The sequence below is a fragment of the Serinus canaria genome, chromosome 8, assembly GCF_022539315.1.
Source record: "Serinus canaria isolate serCan28SL12 chromosome 8, serCan2020, whole genome shotgun sequence".
NCBI lineage: Eukaryota > Metazoa > Chordata > Aves > Passeriformes > Fringillidae > Serinus > Serinus canaria.
Window position 1 is genome coordinate 15,373,711 of NC_066322.1, and position 21,436 is coordinate 15,395,146.

Sequence of the window (21,436 nt, forward strand, 5' to 3'; positions counted from 1 at the left end):
TCGGAAGATGTGATCTTCTGTCTCTTTAAAACCTAAGGATATCTCTGTAACACTGGATTGCCTCCACTCGACACAAGTGAAGGGCTAATGCTGCTCCTGAGCAAGCAAATCCATTCCACTAAGAGACTGTGAGGGATAATCAAGAGCAGCAAGATCAAAAATAAGATAAAAGTGAAGATACAGAAAAAGGAACACTTCCAGCATATTTATACATCAGAATGATGCATGGATAAGGTTTAATACAGGATTTTGAAGTGACTTGTAATCTGTTACTTAAATCCTGTACTCTGCTGGAGTCAGTGATTATTCCAAAATTTCACATCTGTATTCAAGAAAGTACTGATTTAGGAAACTCAGTGTATTCATTAATTGGATAAGTAACATGGAATCTTAAAATATGAAATCTGTAGTATCTCCCTGTAATGTTGATTAATACTAAAACTTTAATTCGAGAGTTGTGAAACTATGGTATGCAGAGGGGGCACAATTTCTTTGCACAAAACCAAAGTCTTTTTATGTGTAGATCTCGGTATATCTACCCTGCAGAACAAAGGGCAGCATTAAAATATCTGAGTGAGTAGTAAGTCAGGGTGTGAGGTCATAGAGGAGCTCTGTGAAGGTCAGTTTCTCAGCATACAGATCTTTCTTACAGTATGCTTCATGTGCCAGTATTTCCAGCTCTGGGATCTGAGCTTTACTGCAGTTCTTTCTCTTGGTTATGGCAAGGGAAGAATTAAATTTCTTTAACTTCTTAAGTAGTTGATAGCTTCATTATAAAATTAAAAATACAATTACTTTCCCATGGACATTGTTTGTAACTTATTAATGAGGTTATAGAGTGGCTACAAAATGAGCTAACCAAAATACCCTTTGGGTTGTAAGGGTGGTACACATCTGCCCTGACTGCTGTTAATTACTGTGATTGATCGGTACTTCATGGACAGGACAAATAAACTGCATTAAATTTCCTTAAATTTTCTTATACCTTGTTTTTGTTGTTGTTCATACTGCAAGTCAGATCACCTTTAAGCTGTCTGGTAATTGCCAGAATGCAGAGACAGAGCCACATGGCAGCCATGGAAGTTTATAAAAGTTCATCTTTAGGAATGTTCTCTTCTAAACAGCTTCTTGTGATACTGCTTTTGAAGATGAAGCTTGGTTATCTTAGTTTATTTAGATTTAAAAGTGCTGTACTGTACTTAGATTGCTGATGAAATAGCTAATGAAGTAGCCCTTGTTTGTTATGTATTTATTAATGCAAAAAATGTTCAGCTTTCATTTGTTCAGCAAAATGTTCTGCAGACTTATTGTGCTGTGTAAGCAACATCATATGTCTAATTTCAGTATTGAAAATCAACTCAAGTTAAATAGTACAATTACTTTTATATGAGCTTAGTCTAGCAAGTTTGTCTATTACAAGAGTTTTTACCATACTCAAAGTAAATTGGAGACATTCTACATAGTTTTGGAGGTATTTTGCACTTAATATCTTCTCCTTTCTTTAGTATCAGATTACAAAATATTTACACATGTAATGTTTCTAGATCATGCCTCCTTCACTCACCTTGAAACACATACAGTTTCCTTGGGAGTGGCTTACAGTCTTTAATCAACCAATGCCTCTGTCCTAACTTAATTTTCACCAATATCTTAATGTGGTTAATTTGCCTAATGCTTTACTAAATGAAATGCGTAGATTTAGCTCTTGTTTCTATGAAACTTTCAGTGTGTCTTGTTCCATGAAGAAGTTTCTGATTTCAACTTGTCTGTTTGTTTTAATAGGATCGAAAACTTCTTGCCACAGCTCAGCAGATGCTTCAGGACAGCAAGACAAAAATAGAAGTTATAAGGATGCAGATTCTTCAGGCAGTCCAGACCAATGAATTGGCTTTTGATAATGGTGATGGTGTAGAAAGGAAATATGAATCATTAATGTCAGAATGTCATATAGATATATACCCATATGCACAGAGACTTACCATAAATTTCTATTAGGAATATTTGATACAGCTTGCATGAACCAAAAATAATCAGATGCTAGGCAAAACTTTGTGTCTTGGAGTGCCAAAAACATCTGAAGGAATGTGAAGGAAAATACCTTCATCGTTATGAAGAGAAATACCATCTCTCTTTATCATCCTTTCTATACTTTATGCTGTCCATTTTTGCTTTGTGATCTACCTTCTCACTTCATGCATACTTTCTTTTGTCTTAATAATTAGTGAATTTTTTTTATGGCATATAATCTTTATATTATGATGCTAAAAAAAATCTGATGCCAGTACAAAGCCTGCTTGTCATACATACTTTAATAGACTGACCTTATTATTTCTAGTGGTAGGACAGATGGAGGAGAAGTTTTCCTGATTTTATCGTGTTTAGGCTAGATTGAGTGCTAAATAATTACCTTTAAAGCAACAAAAAAAAGTGTTATTAAAATGACCTGGCTTGAAATACTCATGCTGCATTTCAGAAGTATTTTTAAACTTGCATTTCATTGAAAATCTTCAAATAATAATAATAATAATAAATTACTCTTGAGCTCTAATAGCATGAGTGTACTAGAAACTTACAGGCATATGGGTATATCTCTAAATCTTGAACTATATTTGTGTGCATTTCTGAATATTGACCTTGTATGACAATGCTTGTAGTCAGGGCCTGTATATATCCTAGGTAATGAAGAATGTGTGTTCATGTTTTATTTTGTGGTGTGTTAGGTGTTTGGTTTCTGTGTTTGTTTTTCCACACCACTTTTTAACACCCCATTTTAGTACATGTATTATGTTTATAATTTGCTTAAAAGGAAAAGAAATTCATGCTAGAAAGGGCTTTCCAATGCCTTTTTGTGTTCCTACTACTCTTAGTGCATTAAACAGAAAGGAATATATTCAGGAAGTGTTCTGGTTAGGATGTAGGATAAGCACTCTAAGATGTGGACATTAGAATGGTTAACCCAGGCCATTTAGCAAAGGCAGTGTATGGAATCTCTCACATTTCTCTGTGGTGGCAGAAGCCAGATTCCATGGGATTTTGAGTGAACCAGGGGGATTATCAGAAACTGATCAGGAAACTACTTGGCTACAGAGCAGTTTAAAAGATAAATGCTCATGGTGTAGCTCAGAAGTGTTGAAGTTCCAAAACTTCCTTGCCAGTTGAATATTTGGGATATTTCAGTTTTGTCCCTTAACTCCCCTGAAGACATTTTCTTTTTTTTCACATCTAGCAATTATAGCTTTTCAGAAAGTAGAGCTGTTTATTGAATTGAGGCCCTGATCAATTATTTCTTCATTTAAATGTAGATGCTTAAAATATCACTTTTTACTTTTATTACATACTTCAAGTTTCTCTTTGGACTACCAAATACACATCTCTCCTGATTTTTTCCTTTTTCTTCTCCCCTCTGTTTATATGGAGGAGGGGTTGATACTAAAGAAATTAAACCTGGTTGTTATCTTCAATGAAGGTTGTTTGTTTATATCTCTTTGCAGCAAAACCTGTGATAAGCCCTCTTGAACTCCGAATGGAAGAATTACGGCATCATTTTAGGATAGAGTACGCTGTAGCAGAAGGTGCAAAAAATGTGATGAAATTACTTGGATCTGGGAAAGTTACCGACAGAAAGGCACTTTCAGAAGTAATTTGTCATTACAATTTCTGATACTTTGTTTTAAAGGTTCTTTAAGGAAAAAAAAAATTGAACTATTTCAAATTCTTTTTGTTTTAAAAAGGCGCAAGCAAGATTTAATGAATCAAGCCAGAAGCTGGACCTCTTGAAGTATTCACTGGAACAGAGATTGAATGAACTTCCTAAAAACCATCCCAAAAGCAGTATTATTATAGAAGAGCTTTCATTAGTCTCCTCACCCACGTTAAGTCCTCGTCAGAGTGTAATATCTACTCAAAACCAGTACAGTACACTGTCCAAACCAGCAGCTTTAACAGGTATGATTTAAAGAGCTTTTTTGGTTTTCATTTTTGATCTTAATTAATGATTTAAAACAAAACTTTAATGCCAACTATATTTCTTACTGGACATATGTAATTGTTGTTCTTTTCCTAGACAAAGGCATTTAGAGTTTCCAAGTGTCTATATACTGCAAAAAATGCAGATAAGTTTCTTTGATTTATTTGTTTACCTTTTTATAATGTTATTGAAAATGTGATGCTCTGGCATTAAATAGCTCCCTATGGAATGATATTGCTAGCATTTACCAAATGCCTGTCATCTTGAGATTATCATGAACTTATCATCGAGGTGTATAAGTATCATTATACCCATTTTACAGATAGGGAAACTAAGTTGCAGAAGGGTTCAGCAATTTGCCCATATCATATCATAAATACGTGGCAGAGCTGGAGATAGGCACCCAGCTTTTCTCCCAGTTCCTATTTTCTCACAGGATTTCTGGGAGGTGCGATTTATACTACCAAATCACGCATTATGTTTGTAATCCAAAGAGGTCCTAACAAACATACATGAAACCATGGGAGACACTTGTTTGTTGGTGTCAACTGATTTCCTTGCAAATAAGACTGGGGTGATTTTTTTAAAGAGATCTAGCCTACTGTGAGGAACCACATTTATATATAAATGTGACTTAGGAGCATCTCATAGTTTGGGTTCACCTGGAATTTTCCTTCATTGAAAGTAAGGTTTGAACAGATGAATGATACTTTAACAAAGCCTTGAACATTTGCCTCACAGTGTTCTTAAAGAAAAACATGCTTCTGACTACCTGGGGGTATGTTGCTGTTCTAAATTTATTTAGTCAGTGGTCTAGAATTCCTAGAACAGATAGGTTTGATTTTATGTTTTGTTTCCTAACACATTTTGCATGTAACTATTAAACCTATTATTAAGAGTAAGTTTATAAGAGAAAAAACCACCTGTAATTCAAATGTTACTCAGGATATACCTGTAGAAATGAAACAGAATTTAATTTTTAAGTACTGTGGGGTTATATTTTGAAACAAAAAGAGGAACCTTTCTGCTAAGCAATAATAATAATAATGATAATGATAATAATAATAATAATAATAATAATATGGAGCAAGTCTATTTCTCTTGCATTGTGGTTTATCAGGACCTCAGCCAAGAGTCCTTGTAAAGTTGTGTGGTAAGAAGAACTTTTTTCATCAAATGAAAACTCAAATGATCAGTGACTGTTGGCAGGAAGTATCATGCCTTGGGTTTAAAACAACTTGGGTTTTTTTTCTGTTTCCTGTAACACATAATGAAGAGTCAGATACCTTATAGTGACTATAATTTCTCTTTAAACATGATTTACTGATACATATGAAAAATTTTTAATAGAAATTGACAAAGCTACATTCTTGTGAAGTTCTTCATAGTTTCACTTTCATATTGCCTACACAAAGGGCTTTTGTATTGAGCTGGATTTAAATGAACAGCGTCTCTGTGTTTTGCCTCTAATGCTTTGTGAGAAATAGGGCAATGCTACTGTCATACATCTTAAAGTGCATCAGCATGACTTCCTGATTTGCATCCATTCCTTATACAAGAGTATAGCTTTTCTGCTTATTAATATCTTTTTTTTTTCTAAACAGAGTTTGGGAATGAAGTATTCTTTTACCTTTTAACCTGTTTCGGAAGCCAATAGCATCTCTTTGTCTTCATAGCCTAATGCTTAGCTGTCACTTACGGCTGTTAGCTTCCTACAGGTTGGGATTTCTTCTTAGACTGGTTTCTTGCTGTCTGTTCTGTGGGCTATGATGTTGCCAGATCATTTTTAGGTTAAGTCTGACTTAAGTTTCTGTTATAAAAGAGTACTTTTTAAGTGTCATGGTTAAGTACATTTACTATCAAAAGAAGACTGCATTTCCAAGCTGCTTTTCTAACTGACACTGATTATGAACTGGCTAATTTCACCACTTCTAGTAGTAGTTGATCTTGTCAGTCAGTGGTGTCACAGTTTCATAGATGTTATCTTGTACAGGATGAAGCCAGCCTACCATTCTTGTAACCATCTGTGGTGTTCAGATGTTTTTGTGCTGCTGGAGGAAACTCTTCAATTTGAACAGCAGCCTTTATACCTCATTTGGTTAAAGATGCAGAAGATTTGGAAGAGTAGCTTCTTGTCTCAGCTTTTATAAATCCAAATTCAGTCAAGTTGGAACAATTTAATGATTTTAAATAACTGACACAAATTTGACTTCAGCATGCACCAGACAGATGTGATTTCTAGTGTGTGATTTCTTACACAAATCCATAGTCTCAATAGTTTGTTAATTTTATCCAGTATTAACTAGTTATATAAAACTCATTAAAAATTGTAATTGCTCCATCTGCAAGATTCATTGCTTTAATAAGAAACTTGAAATTTGTCAGTCTTAAAAAATGACATTGTTTACAATTCAAACCCAACTCAGTTAGGTTCCCAAGTGAAGTAAACAAAAAGACTTCTGAAACACAACAAAAACTTATTTTGTGTTATCTTGGTGAACTGTTGCTCTTTTCTAGAAGGTTGAGTCCCACATAGTTGACTTTTAATGCTTTTATTTTCAATATATATGTGTGTCTTGGATTTGTCTTTTGATTTCATCTGATCTCTCTGTTATACCCTGTGGGAGTCAGAATGTGAGCTATTGCCATCAATCAGTCATTAGTCTTTCGCTTGTTTTAATTAAGAGCAGAAAACTTTCATAAATCGTTGTCCATCTTCTTCTAGGTACCCTGGAAGTGAGGCTCATGGGCTGCCAGGATATATTGGAGAATGTCCCTGGTCGATCAAAAGCCACATCGATTACATTACCTGGTTGGAGTCCAAATGAAGCCAGATCATCTTTCATAAGCAGACCCAGTAAAAGTAAAAGTGGGAGTGGTAGAAACCTTCTGAAAACTGATGACTTGTCCAGTTCAGTATACCCTTCTCTTATTTTTATGCATTATCTTTTATTTAAATTTTCATGGGCATGATATGTTCTGTAATTTAAAATATTAAATTGATTCAAAGCTTTAAACTTTAAATATGTCTTTACTTAATAAGCTGTTAACAAAAGCAAAAACACAACCACACTATTATGCCCGTAAGAACCAATTAAATATAAGATTACATTTCTAAGGGAAATTTACTGGAGATTTTTTTTGTTTGTGGAAAATCCTCTTAAAGATTTAAGCTGAGTTTGTGTACTTTACTTACAGATGAAGTCTGTGCTGTACTGAAGCTGGATAACACCGTGGTTGGTCAAACTAGCTGGAAACCGATTTCCAATCAGTCATGGGATCAGAAATTTACACTGGAACTAGACAGGGTAAAAATGTGGCCTGATGTCACTGACAGCTGTACTTGATTCTTGTATTCATTTCATATTGCTTTTTTTCCCCTGTTGCTGTCATTTTATTCAAATTCCATAAGTGCAGCATTCCCATCTTTACTAGAAAGAGCTCCCTGGACTTAGGCTGTTGTGCTAGGCCAGCATTCTAGAAATCTTATCTTTTCTGACTTACAAACTGATGTAATATTTTTGCCAAGATCTAACCCTCAGTGGGTTTTCAGAGATGGGAGAGATGGTGCTTACCTTTTTATTTGGATCATCAGCTTTTAATTATTTATCAGTAAAGTGTGATATCAGATCAGTTTGGATGTTTTGGTAAAACCACATCAGAATTTTTAGTGTTTATACAGAAGTGTTCTCATGTAAAGCTGGTCAGTTCTTCAGGGATTATAAATTCATTGATAGTTCTTTCTTATAACTTTAAATGTTACTTAGAGGGCACAAGTATTGAGTTGCTACTTTTGAAGTAGAATTTATGTTATATAGATTTAATCAAGTATTTTTTTTAGATACCTGATAGTCCTAGTATTTTAAGGTACAAGGTTTATTTTTTTCCTGAAAATTAAACTATATTTTAGGAGCTTAAGTGTTATCTTCAGTACATGCTTACTCCAATACATGCTTCTCACATGAGGAAAAAATAACAGCCACTTTCCTGTTTTTTGCTTTTTTTCCCCGCCAAGCCCCAGTCCAGATTCCCTCCATCTAGGAAGGAAGCAGTTTTAGACTTGCAGGTAGAGAAATTTAAGTTACGGTCAGGAATAGTGCAGAAAAAAAAAACAAGCAGCTGTGGAGCCCTGAAGCCTCAATTATTTTCAGATTAAGACTTGAACTACTCAGTGTAGTAGCTGCTCCTGCCAGCCTCATGTGTTGTGGGCTCTATTTAAGAACCCAGGTTTTGGTGCCAGAAAAGTACTTTGCTTCTGCTGTTCCTTGCCGCATATCCTGAGGCAGGCTCAGAAGGTCAGAGCATGGTGCCAGTGACACCAAGGTGTGGGTTCAATCCCCATATGGGTCATTCACTTAAGAGCTGGACTTGATGATCCATGCAGGTCCCTTCCAACTCACAAAATTCTGTGAATCCTTCTGTGCTTGAAATGCACAATCCAAGCCCTGTTCATCTGGTGCTTCTTGACTTTTACTACTTTTAAAACCTATCAGTAAAATAATGTATTGTGATGGAATTGAAGTAGTAACATACGATGGTGCTGTTACATTGCAGGATTCACATGATTTGCAGGATTCTTCACTTCTGGGGCAGGTTTTTGTAACACACATATAAGACACTCTAAGAATACATAAATCACATCAGCAAGATAGAGCAGTAGTTCCTGGTAGTTTAAAGTTTTTGGCCCCTCTTTACAACCTTGTTACAAAAGGTGTAAGCATTTCTGAGATAGTCTATATGGTTTTACATCATCATGTGTATGCAGGTACTGCAATGTTTGCAGGCATGAAATGAAATTGATACTTGTAAAAAATACAGAAATTACCAAAATTGAGGTTTCTAAGCACAAATTAAGCTTTGTTGTCAGAGGTTGGGCTAAAACATCTTGAACAAGCAGTGTTGCTAGACTGACCCAAAAAGTCTGGTGACTGTGGCTCTCTGCTTCTATCTACTCTCAGGAAAAATTTTACACTTGTGCTTTTATTTGTACACTGGAGATCTCATCTGAACTGAAGTGAAATGCTCTGATCATCAGAGCTTCAGTCTGACTGGTTAGCCCTGGTGGCCTTTTAAAATAACAGCTCTGTATCTTGATCCTTGAGTTCCTCGATCTTACAGTTGTACTGTGGTAACTGTTGCAGAACAATTACTAATAAGTGATTTCCTGTGTCTGTGTTTCCTGTCATAGTCACGTGAATTAGAAATCTCAGTTTATTGGCGTGACTGGAGATCTTTGTGTGCAGTAAAGTTTCTGAGGTTGGAAGATTTCCTGGATAACCAACGGCATGGCATGTGTCTCTATCTCGAACCCCAGGGCACTCTGTTTGCAGAGGTAAGAATGTTTCTTTGAAGCACTTGAACATACTTGAAAGTATTACATGGCAGAATAGTTTAACAAGTTTTCCTTGAACTTTTAAGAATGCATTTTGTTCTAAACTTGAACTATAACACACATTATTTGAACTGCAGGTTACGTTTTTTAATCCGGTTATTGAAAGAAGACCAAAACTCCAGAGGCAGAAGAAAATTTTTTCGAAACAGCAAGGTGATTCTTTAATATAAACATGTAAAGCTTAAAAATTGTATAGATCTGTGAAATTTTTTATATAGAGGTCTAATGTTTGCCTGCAAATAATACTGTTGATAATGAAGGATTTGACATTGCATTTAGAAATTTTTTGTATTAGAATTCTTTATTATGCATTAGCATTTAATTGTAAATAATTAGAAATTGCTAAGGAAAATTACAAATTTAGTTTGTTTTTCATAAACTATAAATTAATTAATATGGGATTTTTAAATTATTGGTTTTGATAATGAGTAAGGAAATTACTTTAACTCTGTTTTCTTTTTTCACAATATCTATAGGCAAAACATTTCTCCGAGCTCCTCAGATGAATATTAATATTGCCACTTGGGGAAGGCTGGTAAGAAGAGCTATTCCTACAGTGAATCATTCTGGCACCTTCAGCCCCCAAGCAGCAGTGCCTGCCACAGGGCAAGTGGTGGATGCCCAACTCGCTGAACTGACCCTGCCAGCCGGGTAGGTCACCTCTGCAGCTTTGCAGTACCCCTGAGTGCAGGAGGGAGCACTGAGAGGCTTCTGCCCTCGTGTACAGAATGTGTGCAGAGTCTGGTTATCCTGCAAGGCTGCACACTTTTCCATTTTTCAGTTGTGGAAAACTATTCTGTAGCTCGATCCAGACACACAAGGTTTAGTTTAGGAGAAATCTGCAAGTATTAAAATAGTCTTTGATATACACTGAGGAGTTATTTATTTTCTTGTCAGTGACTCTCCTGTAGCCAAATTGGACTTTGAACTTGAGCCTGAGCCTCCACCTGCTCCACCCCGTGCATCTTCCCTTGTGGAAATATGTGAATCTTCCTCTGAGATAAAGGCTCCTGATGTGCCTTCTCAGGCAAGTATTTTCTAAGAATCTTGGGTTATACAGTTTTACTTGGTTGTAATATTGGCATCTTTGTGATGGATTTCTGCCTTTATAAATCAGCACATGCTCCGTTAACTTCCACACACAGAATTGTGTCAGTAGAATGCTCTGATTGCTCATCGTGGCAGACTGTTTCTGTGGTTGGTGTGTTTAGTTCTACCACAGAAAAAAGCCAGAGCTCCAAACGTATTAGAGTATTCAGGATAAAATGGTTTTATTAAGAAAGAGCAGAATGACTGAAGAGTAGGATTTCATCAGTCTGCTAAAATTTTACTTACCTGTATCATGTGGAAATTTGCCATTTTAGCCTACGCAGTGGGTGTATTAAGAACTTCACACGCTTGTAGTAAAATTTCGGCATTCATTTGCCTTCACAATCAGTTTTAAATTTTCAGGTTTCTTGTTCTTCACAGGATGAAGTAACAACTTTCGATTTTGAAAATGGCAGAAATAGTATTGTTCCAAAACTCCAGCCTGAAATAATCTGTGAGTCTGATGTTCCCCATTCAGACATGAAATACACCAACACCAGAGAGCCTGAAGATAGAAGGTAAAAAAGCAGTGGTTTTCCTGCTTTGATCTGAATAATATTGCTTAAAGCTAACAAACTAGAAACTTTGTGACTAATTTTTATTTACACAGATCACAACAAAGATTCCAGTTCAGTCTGAAGGATTTCAGATGCTGCGCTGTACTGGGCAGAGGACATTTTGGAAAGGTAAATGTCAAAGGCCTGCTTCAAGTATCAAGGCTTTATCAAAAAGTAGATACAGCTCTTGAATTTATCTCCTCTGTTTTTAGGTGCTGTTGGCAGAATACAAAAACACAAACGAGATGTTTGCTATTAAAGCCTTAAAGAAAGGAGATATTGTGGCTCGTGATGAAGTGGACAGGTCAGTTTGTACAATATAACCATGTGGATTCCATAAACCAGTTGTGTGCTCTGCCAAGGAGCTGTTGAATTGAGTGGAAGAGCGAAGTCAGTTGTCATCTTCCTGCGTAGCTGGCTGCTGTGGATGTGTATTCTTGTTCTGGGGCAGAGTAACCCCTGGTTTGTTTTAGTGCCCTTCTTTTGCCTGAACTACAGCTCTGACTTAAGGCTGATCCTGATTTTCAGGTTCTCTTGAAGTATTCATTCTAATTACTTCCATCACATTAGGGGATAACAGTGACTGTGTGCTTTACTGGCAGAACTCGTGTTGCTATTTCTGAACCTGTAACATACTGTCATGTTCTGTCCATCATATTTCTCTTTGTATACTCCACTGTTGGGTGTTTTTCAATCTTTTTGACCCAAAACTCAGGTTCTGGTTTTTTGGGTTTTATTTGCTTGGACGTGAAAGAGCCATTACAAAATTGTTTGGTTTTAGTGCAAGAAGGTGTTTTTACAGTTGCTCAAGAGTGACTGTATTCATTTACAGGAAGAAAGATAGCTGTATTAACAATAACCTACAACTTAAATAATTGGTTTAAGGTGAAATAACCAGGAATTACTATAGATAGATATCTGTAATACTGTCACTGGATTTCCACTTTACGTCTTGTAAATAATTAAAATTAAAATTGATTGAAATGAATGTCATATGATAGCAGTGCATAGTTAATGCAATCCAAGTATTTGGAAGGAAAACTGTTGACACAATTTTCATGGACTGCTAGGTTTTCTCTTTTCATTTGCAAAAGCTAAATGTAAATTCATGAAATCCTGTTACTAAAATCTCTCTCTTGAACAAAAAAAAAAGTTCTTATCTTATCCTGAGGAATAGAGCAAAAAACATAAAGTATAAAATACCAGTAATTTCTGAGAATGATTGAAAAACTGTTGTTCAGCACTGAGCTTTATGTTGTTCCTGATTTTGTTTGCAGCTTGATGTGTGAAAAGCGAATATTTGAAACTGTGAATAGTGTAAGACATCCCTTCTTGGTGAACCTTTTTGCTTGTTTCCAAACCAAAGATCACGTGTGCTTTGTAATGGAATATGCTGCTGGTGGGGACCTGATGATGCACATTCACACTGATGTCTTCTCTGAGCCCAGAGCAGTGTGAGTATCCTCCCCTCCTGTGGCATTAAGGGACGGGCGCTTTGCTCAGTGGATAAGAACTAAGGGCTTTATCACCACATGCCACCACATTATGCCACTTCAGTAAACACTGCTTAAGTTTTTAAAAGGGTTGGAGATTCTAACTGATTTTGTTGTTAGAAGATGACATGCAGGTTTAATGTGCCTGAATCTACACTGAATTCTCCACTGAAAATCTATATACAAGTACTTAATTTTTATAATACTTTTTTTTAGGATTAGATAAAAAAGCTGAATGAAGAGTTTAAATAGACAAAGCTAAAAAGGGAAAGAATAAGCTGATTTAGAAAACCTTCAATGCTATAGCAGTGACTACTACAGAAAATTTATCGTCCAGCCCAAGCAAACATGCCACAGTTTGAAAGCTCCAAGTTTAAGTGTTTTTGCCATCTGGCTTTAAAACTCTGGCCTTGTATAAAACTAATCTGTACCCAAAAAAGCAATTGGTAATCTTCAAAGGATGGCTCATAAAAAAAATCAATAATAATGGACTTCACATTCTGAAAAGCAAGACAAAATTCCACTGAAATTTTAACTTTAACTTTTTCGACAGATTTTATGCTGCGTGTGTGGTTCTTGGACTTCAGTATTTACATGAGCACAAAATAGTGTACAGGTAAGTAGTCATTTCCAGCAGATGAATTTCAGCTGTTCTGAGTAGTGCTAAAGAAACACATCAAGTGATGCAATTTTGTTCTCAAATGTTCATTTAGAGATTTGAAGTTGGATAACTTATTGCTGGACACAGAAGGCTTTGTGAAAATTGCTGACTTTGGTCTTTGCAAAGAAGGTAATGGCCCTTAAATTTTCTTTCTAGAGTAAGAAATAGTCTGTCCTACTCTTGACTGTTCCTTGAGAGTGTTGGACTGAGAGATGTGCATAGGGTCTAAGCACACATAGACCCTATTTATCATGTGTCATTTGAAGGAAAAAAAATACACCCCTGATTGTACAAATGTGAACATAAGAGGAAGTTCCTTAGTAGGAAAATATCAGGAGCACGTGAGCATTGCCCTGTTCTTTTTATTTATTTATTGTCAGTGAGCATCACCTATTCTGACTCTTACTTCATCACATCTCTGCTTGTTAACAAGGCACACTGCACATTTTATGAGTAGGAAAAGCATTAGGTGGTTTCCTCATTCTAAACATCTTGACACTGCACAACAAAATCAAGTGCCATTATAATCCATCCTGAGTTGTTGCTTTTTTACAAATAGATTATCTATTTTTTTAGCTCAGAAACAGTTGCAACTCTGAGTATGTGGAAATGTGATTCTTAGGAAAATTATGTGCAAAGTATACTACAGCTAAAATGGAGAGATTGTCCAAAAAGGGAAGCCTAGAAAGTTACTTTCAAGCATCTCACTACTGGCAAATACCAAATAGAGGTAGTTATTGCAGTGTTTTTCTCAAAATCCATTATGTGGGCCAAGATCCTTTTTCAGTTTCTCTAGCCTATCTTCCATATCTTTTTCTTTAAGGTAGCCTAAAAGGGAATTTGGTAAATTCAATAGGTTTTCAAACATGAGTGCCAGGGCAAGTCCTGTGACTGTAGCTACAAATAAGTTCTGTAAATGACAAAACGAGAAGGAAAGTTCTTTCCTTTATTGGCTGTTACAGTTAGTGGGTTTTTTTAAGTTTTCTGCAGCAGCTCCCCTTGTCTTGTCACATCAGGCCTGGTGGTGCTGATGTCCCCTCTGGCAAATCCACAGGGCTTATTTTGCTCCACATTCTTTCAGTGCACTCCATGTTTTACTCTGCTATATGTAATTTGCACTACAGAAGCATCCAGAGGGGCACATTTGGCTAAACTAGTGTGTACTGCGTTTTCTTTTGCTAACTGGTAGAAATGGAGCATAAGATTGTACCTTTCCAAACAAAGATAACTGGGTAACAGAGGTGTAACTGGAACCTTAATCTGGCTCATTGCATATAGTGAAGGATAGAATTTGAACAGAAGCACATGTGAAACAAAGGCATGGGGAGGAAGGAGGGAATGTTTCACCTCATTGGCCTGAGCCTTCAGGTCACAGGCCTTGGATCTGCAGTATCGGTTGAAGTTGCTCTGGAGGGAGGTTGTGCTTGGAGGAACAGGTTGTGGAATGGCAGAAAATACTGCTTGCTTTTCATTATCTGTAACTTTCAGGAATGGGATTTGGAGACAGAACAAGCACGTTCTGTGGCACACCGGAATTTCTGGCTCCAGAGGTGCTGACAGAAACCTCCTATACAAGAGCTGTAGACTGGTGGGGTCTTGGTGTTCTTATCTATGAAATGCTGGTGGGTGAGGTAAGTTCTACTAAGGTACAGTGGAGTCATAGAAAGCAATGTTTAAAGGTTACAAACCTCAAGATACCAGCCTGTTAACATTTCATATGCCCTACCTGCCACAGTATCAGTATTCATTATACAGCATGCATAGGCATACCCAGCTTTACAGTGAGCATCTTAATGCGAGTCATCAAGAAAAAGAAGTGTGAAATACTGGGCAGCTATTCACCCGACATTGGCTGCTGTAACACTGGAGAAGTTGGCACATCATGTCTGGAGCTTGAATTATCAGCAATTGTAGAAGCCAACAAGCTGTAACAGATTTTTGCTTTACTCTATTTTTAATTACATCATTATGTCTTAAATCAAATTCCACTAATGGCAGTGTCTCTAAGAGCACAGTACATCTGTACATACAGTTTGGGGGAGCTAGGTTTCCAGGACACATCTGTTACCAAATATGGATGTGCACAGCAATATCAGTCTTCTGCTTTCAAATGCTTTTGGGGAAAAAATTAACTTTTTAACTCTTTTAGCTTGAACAAAAGTGAACTTTAACACATAAAACTGGATAGCAATGAAAGACTATACCAAACACAGTAAAATAGGAAGCCTCAGTTCCATGTAAATGAGCTGGTATAAATAAATCACTGTTGAGAAGTTTCTTTGCCATTGCATATACTGCTCTAGCTCCTGGTCTATTTTGTAACAGTGTCTTCCAGGTGGCACAGTGATAGCACACATGCTAAAAACTCATAATTTTGTTCTTTTTCAAAAAAAGATGGTCGTTCAACTTACTTTCACTTCCTTTCAGGTAAAAAAGGACAAAAAGCTTGTGCAGGGTCACCTACATCTGTCAGGCCGCTTCAAAACAGTTTGAAAACCCTTGAGCTGCAATCTGCTAAAGATTTTACTGAAGCAAATTAGTCTTGCCCATGCTATTTGTGAATGGCAGCTACCCCAAAGAAGAGCTGATAGATAATTTCCATGTACATCCCAAGTTCAAAGCAGATCCCAGTTTTAGGTGTTTCTACACTAAAAGCACATTTTTAAAACACGGTCCTTCAGTAGAAATTATGGGATAATGCCAACTTGCCTTTTCTTTCTTCCTTATGGAAAGCCATGTATCTCTTTCTGGGAAGGAAGACTTCATTTCAGGGTGTCTAATTCCAGATATTCAGATGACTTTATGTTGTTTTCACTTTTGATTTTAAGCCTGTTTATAGTAGGGGTTTTTTTTGCTTTCATTAGTCTCCCTTCCCTGGAGATGATGAAGAAGAGGTGTTTGACAGCATTGTAAATGATGAAGTAAGATATCCACGATTTCTGTCTACAGAAGCCATCTCAATAATGAGACGGGTAAGAATATTTTAATAATTATTAGAGTATCTCCCTCTTGTCCTGTTTCCAACAATTACTTTTGTGAGGAACAAAATAGTTTAGGAACCTGCACTTTGTATTTTTTTTTGACAATTAAATTTCAGACTTGCTTCATTTATGCTCTGTCACCTTAAATGAAAACAGTCTATGCTATTCCACGTTATTAGGAGCAAGTTTTTCTTTTTAAACTGTAAAACACTTAAGGCTCTATTTTCTCTCTTAACTAAGTTTCCTAGTTTTACCTAACTAGAGTAGTTCAGCTCTCTTTTCCTAGCCAAACACTGCTGCATTGACCTATTTAGTAGATTAGCATTGTCACATGAGTATTTTAATTCAAAGACTTCCAAATCTTTTTGGTTTCATTCCAGCTGGGGAAGGGAACACTGTACACCCGGCATCTGCAGTCCCCTTCTTGCAAAGAACAGCTGATTTTGGTTATGGTTGTTGTTAGTGCTATTCCTTAGTGAGATGTGTCTGCTTATCAAAGGAAGGCAGTTGAACCTAAGTTAGCACCTTATCACAGTTGATAGAAAGGCAGTATTGGAGGTGGTTCCAAAGCCTTTGGAATCAACCACTCCACATAAATGCCTGATGTAAACTACTGTGACATAACATCTAAGTAATAGTATAAATATTCGGTAATTTAAAACAATTGCTTAGTCCCAGAGAGTGTTTGCCTAGAGAAAGAAAGCAGAATAGGCAGTACCTGGCGAAGGTTTTTTTGCTGTGAAAATTCATGCCAGTATCCAGAAGCCACTGGGTGCAGTGCTGCTACACTGCACCCACAATACATGTACTAGGAACTTTGTACTGGCAGTTTACTAGTTGGAGCTCGGTGCATGCTCTTTCCATCACAGAATTTCATTCACAATATACTAGACAATATTCATGATGCAGCCATCAAAAAATATCAACCCACCCTGCTGTTGGGCCCTGCCTGAAACAAGGAGCTGCTCACAGCAGTGCAGTTCACAAGGGGGAGCATCAAACTTCTGGGGGGTAGCCCTTTCCTTTGGCTGAATGTATGAAGCAGCTTGAACCCTCTCCTGGTAAATCACCTGCTGGGAAGGAGCTGAGCACTGAGACAGCAGGGTAATTAGTCTTTTCTCTGAGCTTTGCAAGAACCACTGGCTAATGTAAATCTGCAACCTCACCAGCAAAGAGGAACTTTGCACTCTGTGACTTGGCCCAGATCACCTCCAGTACCAAGACATGGCAGCACAGCTCTGCAGGGAGACAGATGAGTCTGCTCTTGCACTGGTCCTGGCTTAGTTGCTGCTGAAACTGTGCTGGCAGGCTGAAAGAGCACTGCTAAAAGCTTTGTCTGTCCATTCCTTCAAGGGGAAGGGACTGCCCACAGGTCAGGCAGTATGGCTTTTACTGTCCACCTTATACTGGTGTTGGCTCTTACACAGTAACATTCATCTTTCCTCCTTCCTTTCCCTCCCCCTGAATTTCTCCACTGAAACTCTGCATGTTTTATCAGCTGCTACGAAGAAATCCAGAGCGGCGTCTTGGGGCTGGAGAGAAAGATGCTGAGGATGTGAAAAAGCATCACTTTTTCAGGGTGAGTACAAACTAATATTATTTCTAAGGACACAGAGGAGTAGAGATGGGAAACTAAACATCAGTTCCTTTCTTTTACAGCAAATAGATTGGCATGCTTTACTGGCCAAGAAAGTCAAGCCTCCTTTCGTACCTACCATTAGAGGAAGAGAAGATGTCAGTAATTTTGATGATGAATTTACCTCTGAAGCACCTATCCTCACTCCACCTCGGGAACCAAGGATACTTTCAGAAGAAGAGCAGGAAATGTTCAGAGATTTTGATTACATTGCTGATTGGTGTTAACTTCCACACACTGTGAAGCCCCAGCTGACTGGCTCACAAGAATGCCTCTCTCTGAAGAATACTGACCCTTCAATTGCTTTCTGTGCCACCTGCAACTTCTGGGTTTTTTTAAATCACATGAAGATCCTTTTAAGTACTGTTTTAACACTCTTTTGAAGAGTGGCCTCTTTGTATATTGTTTTTTATCTGAGCACTGGAAAGCAGGTCTATGGCGTTCCTAAGCCAAGTTGGTGAACCCAGGCTGTGTTGAACTTCCCGCACATGGGCGCACGTGGATCTGTACAGTTTCTCTCACTCTTCCACAGCAGATAATACCGCTTTTTAAAGTATCTGCCTTACGTGGGAAAAGCAGACTTTGAGCTAGATAATCTCCACTCAGCCACACTGAAGTAAGTTGGGATACCAGTGACACTCACACAGGACCTGGTTCTAGTCAGAGAAGGCAAATGATTTCAGCTAAATATTGTGCAGTCTTTAAATCTACACATTTTTACGTACACCTTCATCTTGTGTTCTTAAAATAATGGTATTGAGAACAGATATGCCTTGTTTTGTAAATTTTCTATGGTATTTATTAGGAAAAATGTTAAACACCTTGCCTTTGAGATAACAACTGTGTAAGTGCTTCCATTACAAAGAAAAACCCAGAAAAATCCGGAGAGTTTACCAAAGTCACTTGCCAAACAGTTTTGCCTTCAAGCTCCTTGAGCATGGCTTAAGGCCCTGGTTGGGATGAGGAATGTAAGGAGGAAGCTGCTCAGTGTAACCCCAGAGCGGAGCAGCCGCAAGGCCCAGGCCCAGCCCCTTCCGTACTCACCTCGAGCCTTTCCCACAGCCCGAGGGGGCAGAGAAGTTCCCAGTCCGATCTAACCCCCTCCATCCTCCTCTGTCTGCTGTACAGTATCATATCACTTAGGAAAAGCAAGCGTTTTCAATGTATACATGCTGTGAACATGTATATTTGGAAGTTGTAATGTATTCTTACCTCCAGGCAAGTAATTTAACTGTACCACTTCATGAAGTTGCGTAGTGGCCAAGTGAACAAAAAAATGTATCCATGCAGGCCACTGAGCTCCAGCCCCTGGATTGGCAGTTACTGAGGGTAAAAAGCAATATGTTGTAATAGAATGTATAAATATTTTTGATAAAAACAGTGTATATTTTATAAACCCCTTAACACTAAAAGCTGTACCTCAAAAGTTGAAAAGTAATTTAGACCAGACACTGTGTGTATTTGTAAACCAAGACCTATTTTTGGCATCTGCTGTTCTGTTGGCAAACATTGACTCTTGGAAAATAAATTTTCCACCTGGTCCTTACCTCTAGCACTAATCAGCACTGTAACCTCACAGGTTCATCCTGGCCGGGAGTTTGCTGTTCATGGGCCGAGGCAATGAGCATCACACTCAAATGAATCAAAAACTGGTAATTTTATTAATTCAAAGAAGAAATGCAAACCACTGGAGTATGCAATGCTAAGGTGGTGGTTTAAAATCAAGATGCTGGACAGACCTGCAGGGTTAGGCAGGGGAGAGGCTTAAGGGATAAAAAAATAAAATAATTGTTACTAGGTCTAAATCAGGCCAGTCCCCCACAGGAATGGGGCAGGCACCTTCCCCACTGCTACAAATCACGTTGGAAAGAGTGAGTCAACTCCTCAGCATTCCTTGTTTCCAGGTTCTATATTGACTAAAAACAAATTATGTTCCTCTATCTAGCTGAAACCAATACTTTTGAGGTACAGTCAGCTCACCCTTTTTTGTTCCCAAATATATATATACACAAGCATCTCACTGGGTGCTTAATACTTATGAAAGTATCCTCAAACATACCTTTTTGTAACTACATCTTGTACAGAAATCTTTTTTTAATCTAAGCAAATCACTAAAAAAAAAAAAAATTAGAAAAAATTAGAGGGCAGGGTATGTTCACCCAGTTAAGCTGAAAAAAGCACTAATTTTATCTCTGTAGTTTTTTAAATATTTTTAGGCAGATTAAGATTTAAACCCTAGATTGTAAATATATTTTGCTATACTTTATCTGTATGTGGCTGCTCAAGCACTTTGTAAGGAAATTAGGATATTTTAGAATGGTACACTATGCATTAAATGAAATGTGCCTTTAACAAATGTCATTCTAAGTGTTTTGCAGTCATTAATATCACAAATTAAAGGTCTAAATAGAGTAATTTGTAAATTGTGTCTCAAACATGATTTTGCTGTTCCTTGAAGTGGCTGGTCATGTCTGCCCCACAGGTACCTTCAAAAAAGATCTTAATGTCAGGAGGGGACCCAGTCTCTTGGTTGCAGCTCAGAAGGCTTTTTTTTTTTTTTTTTTTTTTTTTTTTTTTTTTTTTAAGAAAATTATGAACTGCGTCTGAGCAGTCTCTGGCTTGGAGCAGTTGGGAGAGCTGGAATCTGGTCTGCTTGGCTCAGCATTGTCCCTCCCAGGCTTCCCTGAGGGCACGGGGGAGACAGCTCAGCCCTGCTCCCAGCTTCTTTACAGTCTCTTTCCTACCACCATGCCTTAGCAAGCTGTGTAACCAAACCAAGTCTGTACCTACCTACCTACCACTCACCGAGCTCGTTCTTTGGACAGTCTAGAGGATGAAGCTTTCTTCTGAGTGCATTTAGAACAGAACTCTTTACTTTTAGGAACCACATGGAATTGTACGCGGCCATTTTGCCCAGAGACAGACACTTCATATCTGGCTAAACAATCGATCCAGAAGGGGCTGGGTCCAGCGTTTCAAGGATCTGATCTGAACTGCCGTTGAATTAAGGCTTGAAGATGTTCCCCACACACCTGTGTGTGGGGAATGCAACTCTTCATGGTCCTGTCCTGCCTTCTCCGGAGCTCGCGGCTGAGCCGCCCCCTCAGGCCCGTCCCGGCTGAGCCGCGCGCCCAGAGCCCGCCCCCGGCCTGAGGGCGGCGGTGCCTTCCCGGGCCGCGCCCCTGGAGCTGGCTGACACAGGCAGGGCAGGAGCTACCACAGCGGTCAGAGCTGCCTCAAAATTAATTCAGAGCTTAACCATATTTTTTCCTGCTATGCTTCACATTAACTAGTATACTGCAAGCAGTAGTAAATGGCCCTTAGAATATACCTGCCCCTTCAAGCAGAGTCCTAGTTCTGCCTCTTTGTGCTGCACAGTTACTCCCAGACCCTGGGAGATATAGGAACTGCTGTGGAACTGCAGGGTCACGGCAGGATTGCACTTTCCTGCCTCCATCTGCTGCACTTCAGAGCTTTGCACGGACATATTTAAATTCCTGTCCAGGCACTCTTTGCTGTATGCAACAATTTCAACTGCAAACACTCACCTGTTGCATATCAAGTGCTTGTGCCTAATGCCTGAAAGGATTTAAGATGAGCATTATGGGCAATGTATATTTCAGTCACTTTCAACCTTCATGGAGCAGATTTAATCCACAG

General features: G+C 38.0%; 1 protein-coding gene across 3 annotated transcripts in view; it reads left to right on the forward strand.

The window, feature by feature from the left end:
• The window catches only part of PKN2 (protein kinase N2), a 54,411-nt gene extending 34,220 nt beyond the window's left edge, over positions 1-20,191 (forward strand). For all 3 annotated transcript variants that reach the window (XM_050977205.1, XM_018912271.3, XM_018912272.3), the window contains 19 exons: positions 1,783-1,900; positions 3,492-3,637; positions 3,732-3,945; positions 6,693-6,878; positions 7,166-7,275; positions 9,156-9,299; positions 9,437-9,512; positions 9,836-10,010; positions 10,257-10,386; positions 10,830-10,966; positions 11,059-11,134; positions 11,218-11,309; positions 12,283-12,459; positions 13,052-13,114; positions 13,212-13,288; positions 14,648-14,790; positions 16,024-16,131; positions 17,639-17,719; positions 17,800-20,191. In XM_050977205.1, coding sequence (XP_050833162.1) covers positions 1,783-1,900; positions 3,492-3,637; positions 3,732-3,945; positions 6,693-6,878; positions 7,166-7,275; positions 9,156-9,299; positions 9,437-9,512; positions 9,836-10,010; positions 10,257-10,386; positions 10,830-10,966; positions 11,059-11,134; positions 11,218-11,309; positions 12,283-12,459; positions 13,052-13,114; positions 13,212-13,288; positions 14,648-14,790; positions 16,024-16,131; positions 17,639-17,719; positions 17,800-18,003 — 2,457 coding nt within the window. In that variant the 3' untranslated portion in view covers positions 18,004-20,191. The remainder of the gene's footprint in view (positions 1-1,782; positions 1,901-3,491; positions 3,638-3,731; positions 3,946-6,692; positions 6,879-7,165; positions 7,276-9,155; positions 9,300-9,436; positions 9,513-9,835; positions 10,011-10,256; positions 10,387-10,829; positions 10,967-11,058; positions 11,135-11,217; positions 11,310-12,282; positions 12,460-13,051; positions 13,115-13,211; positions 13,289-14,647; positions 14,791-16,023; positions 16,132-17,638; positions 17,720-17,799) is intronic.
• The last annotated feature ends 1,245 nt before the right edge of the window (positions 20,192-21,436 follow it).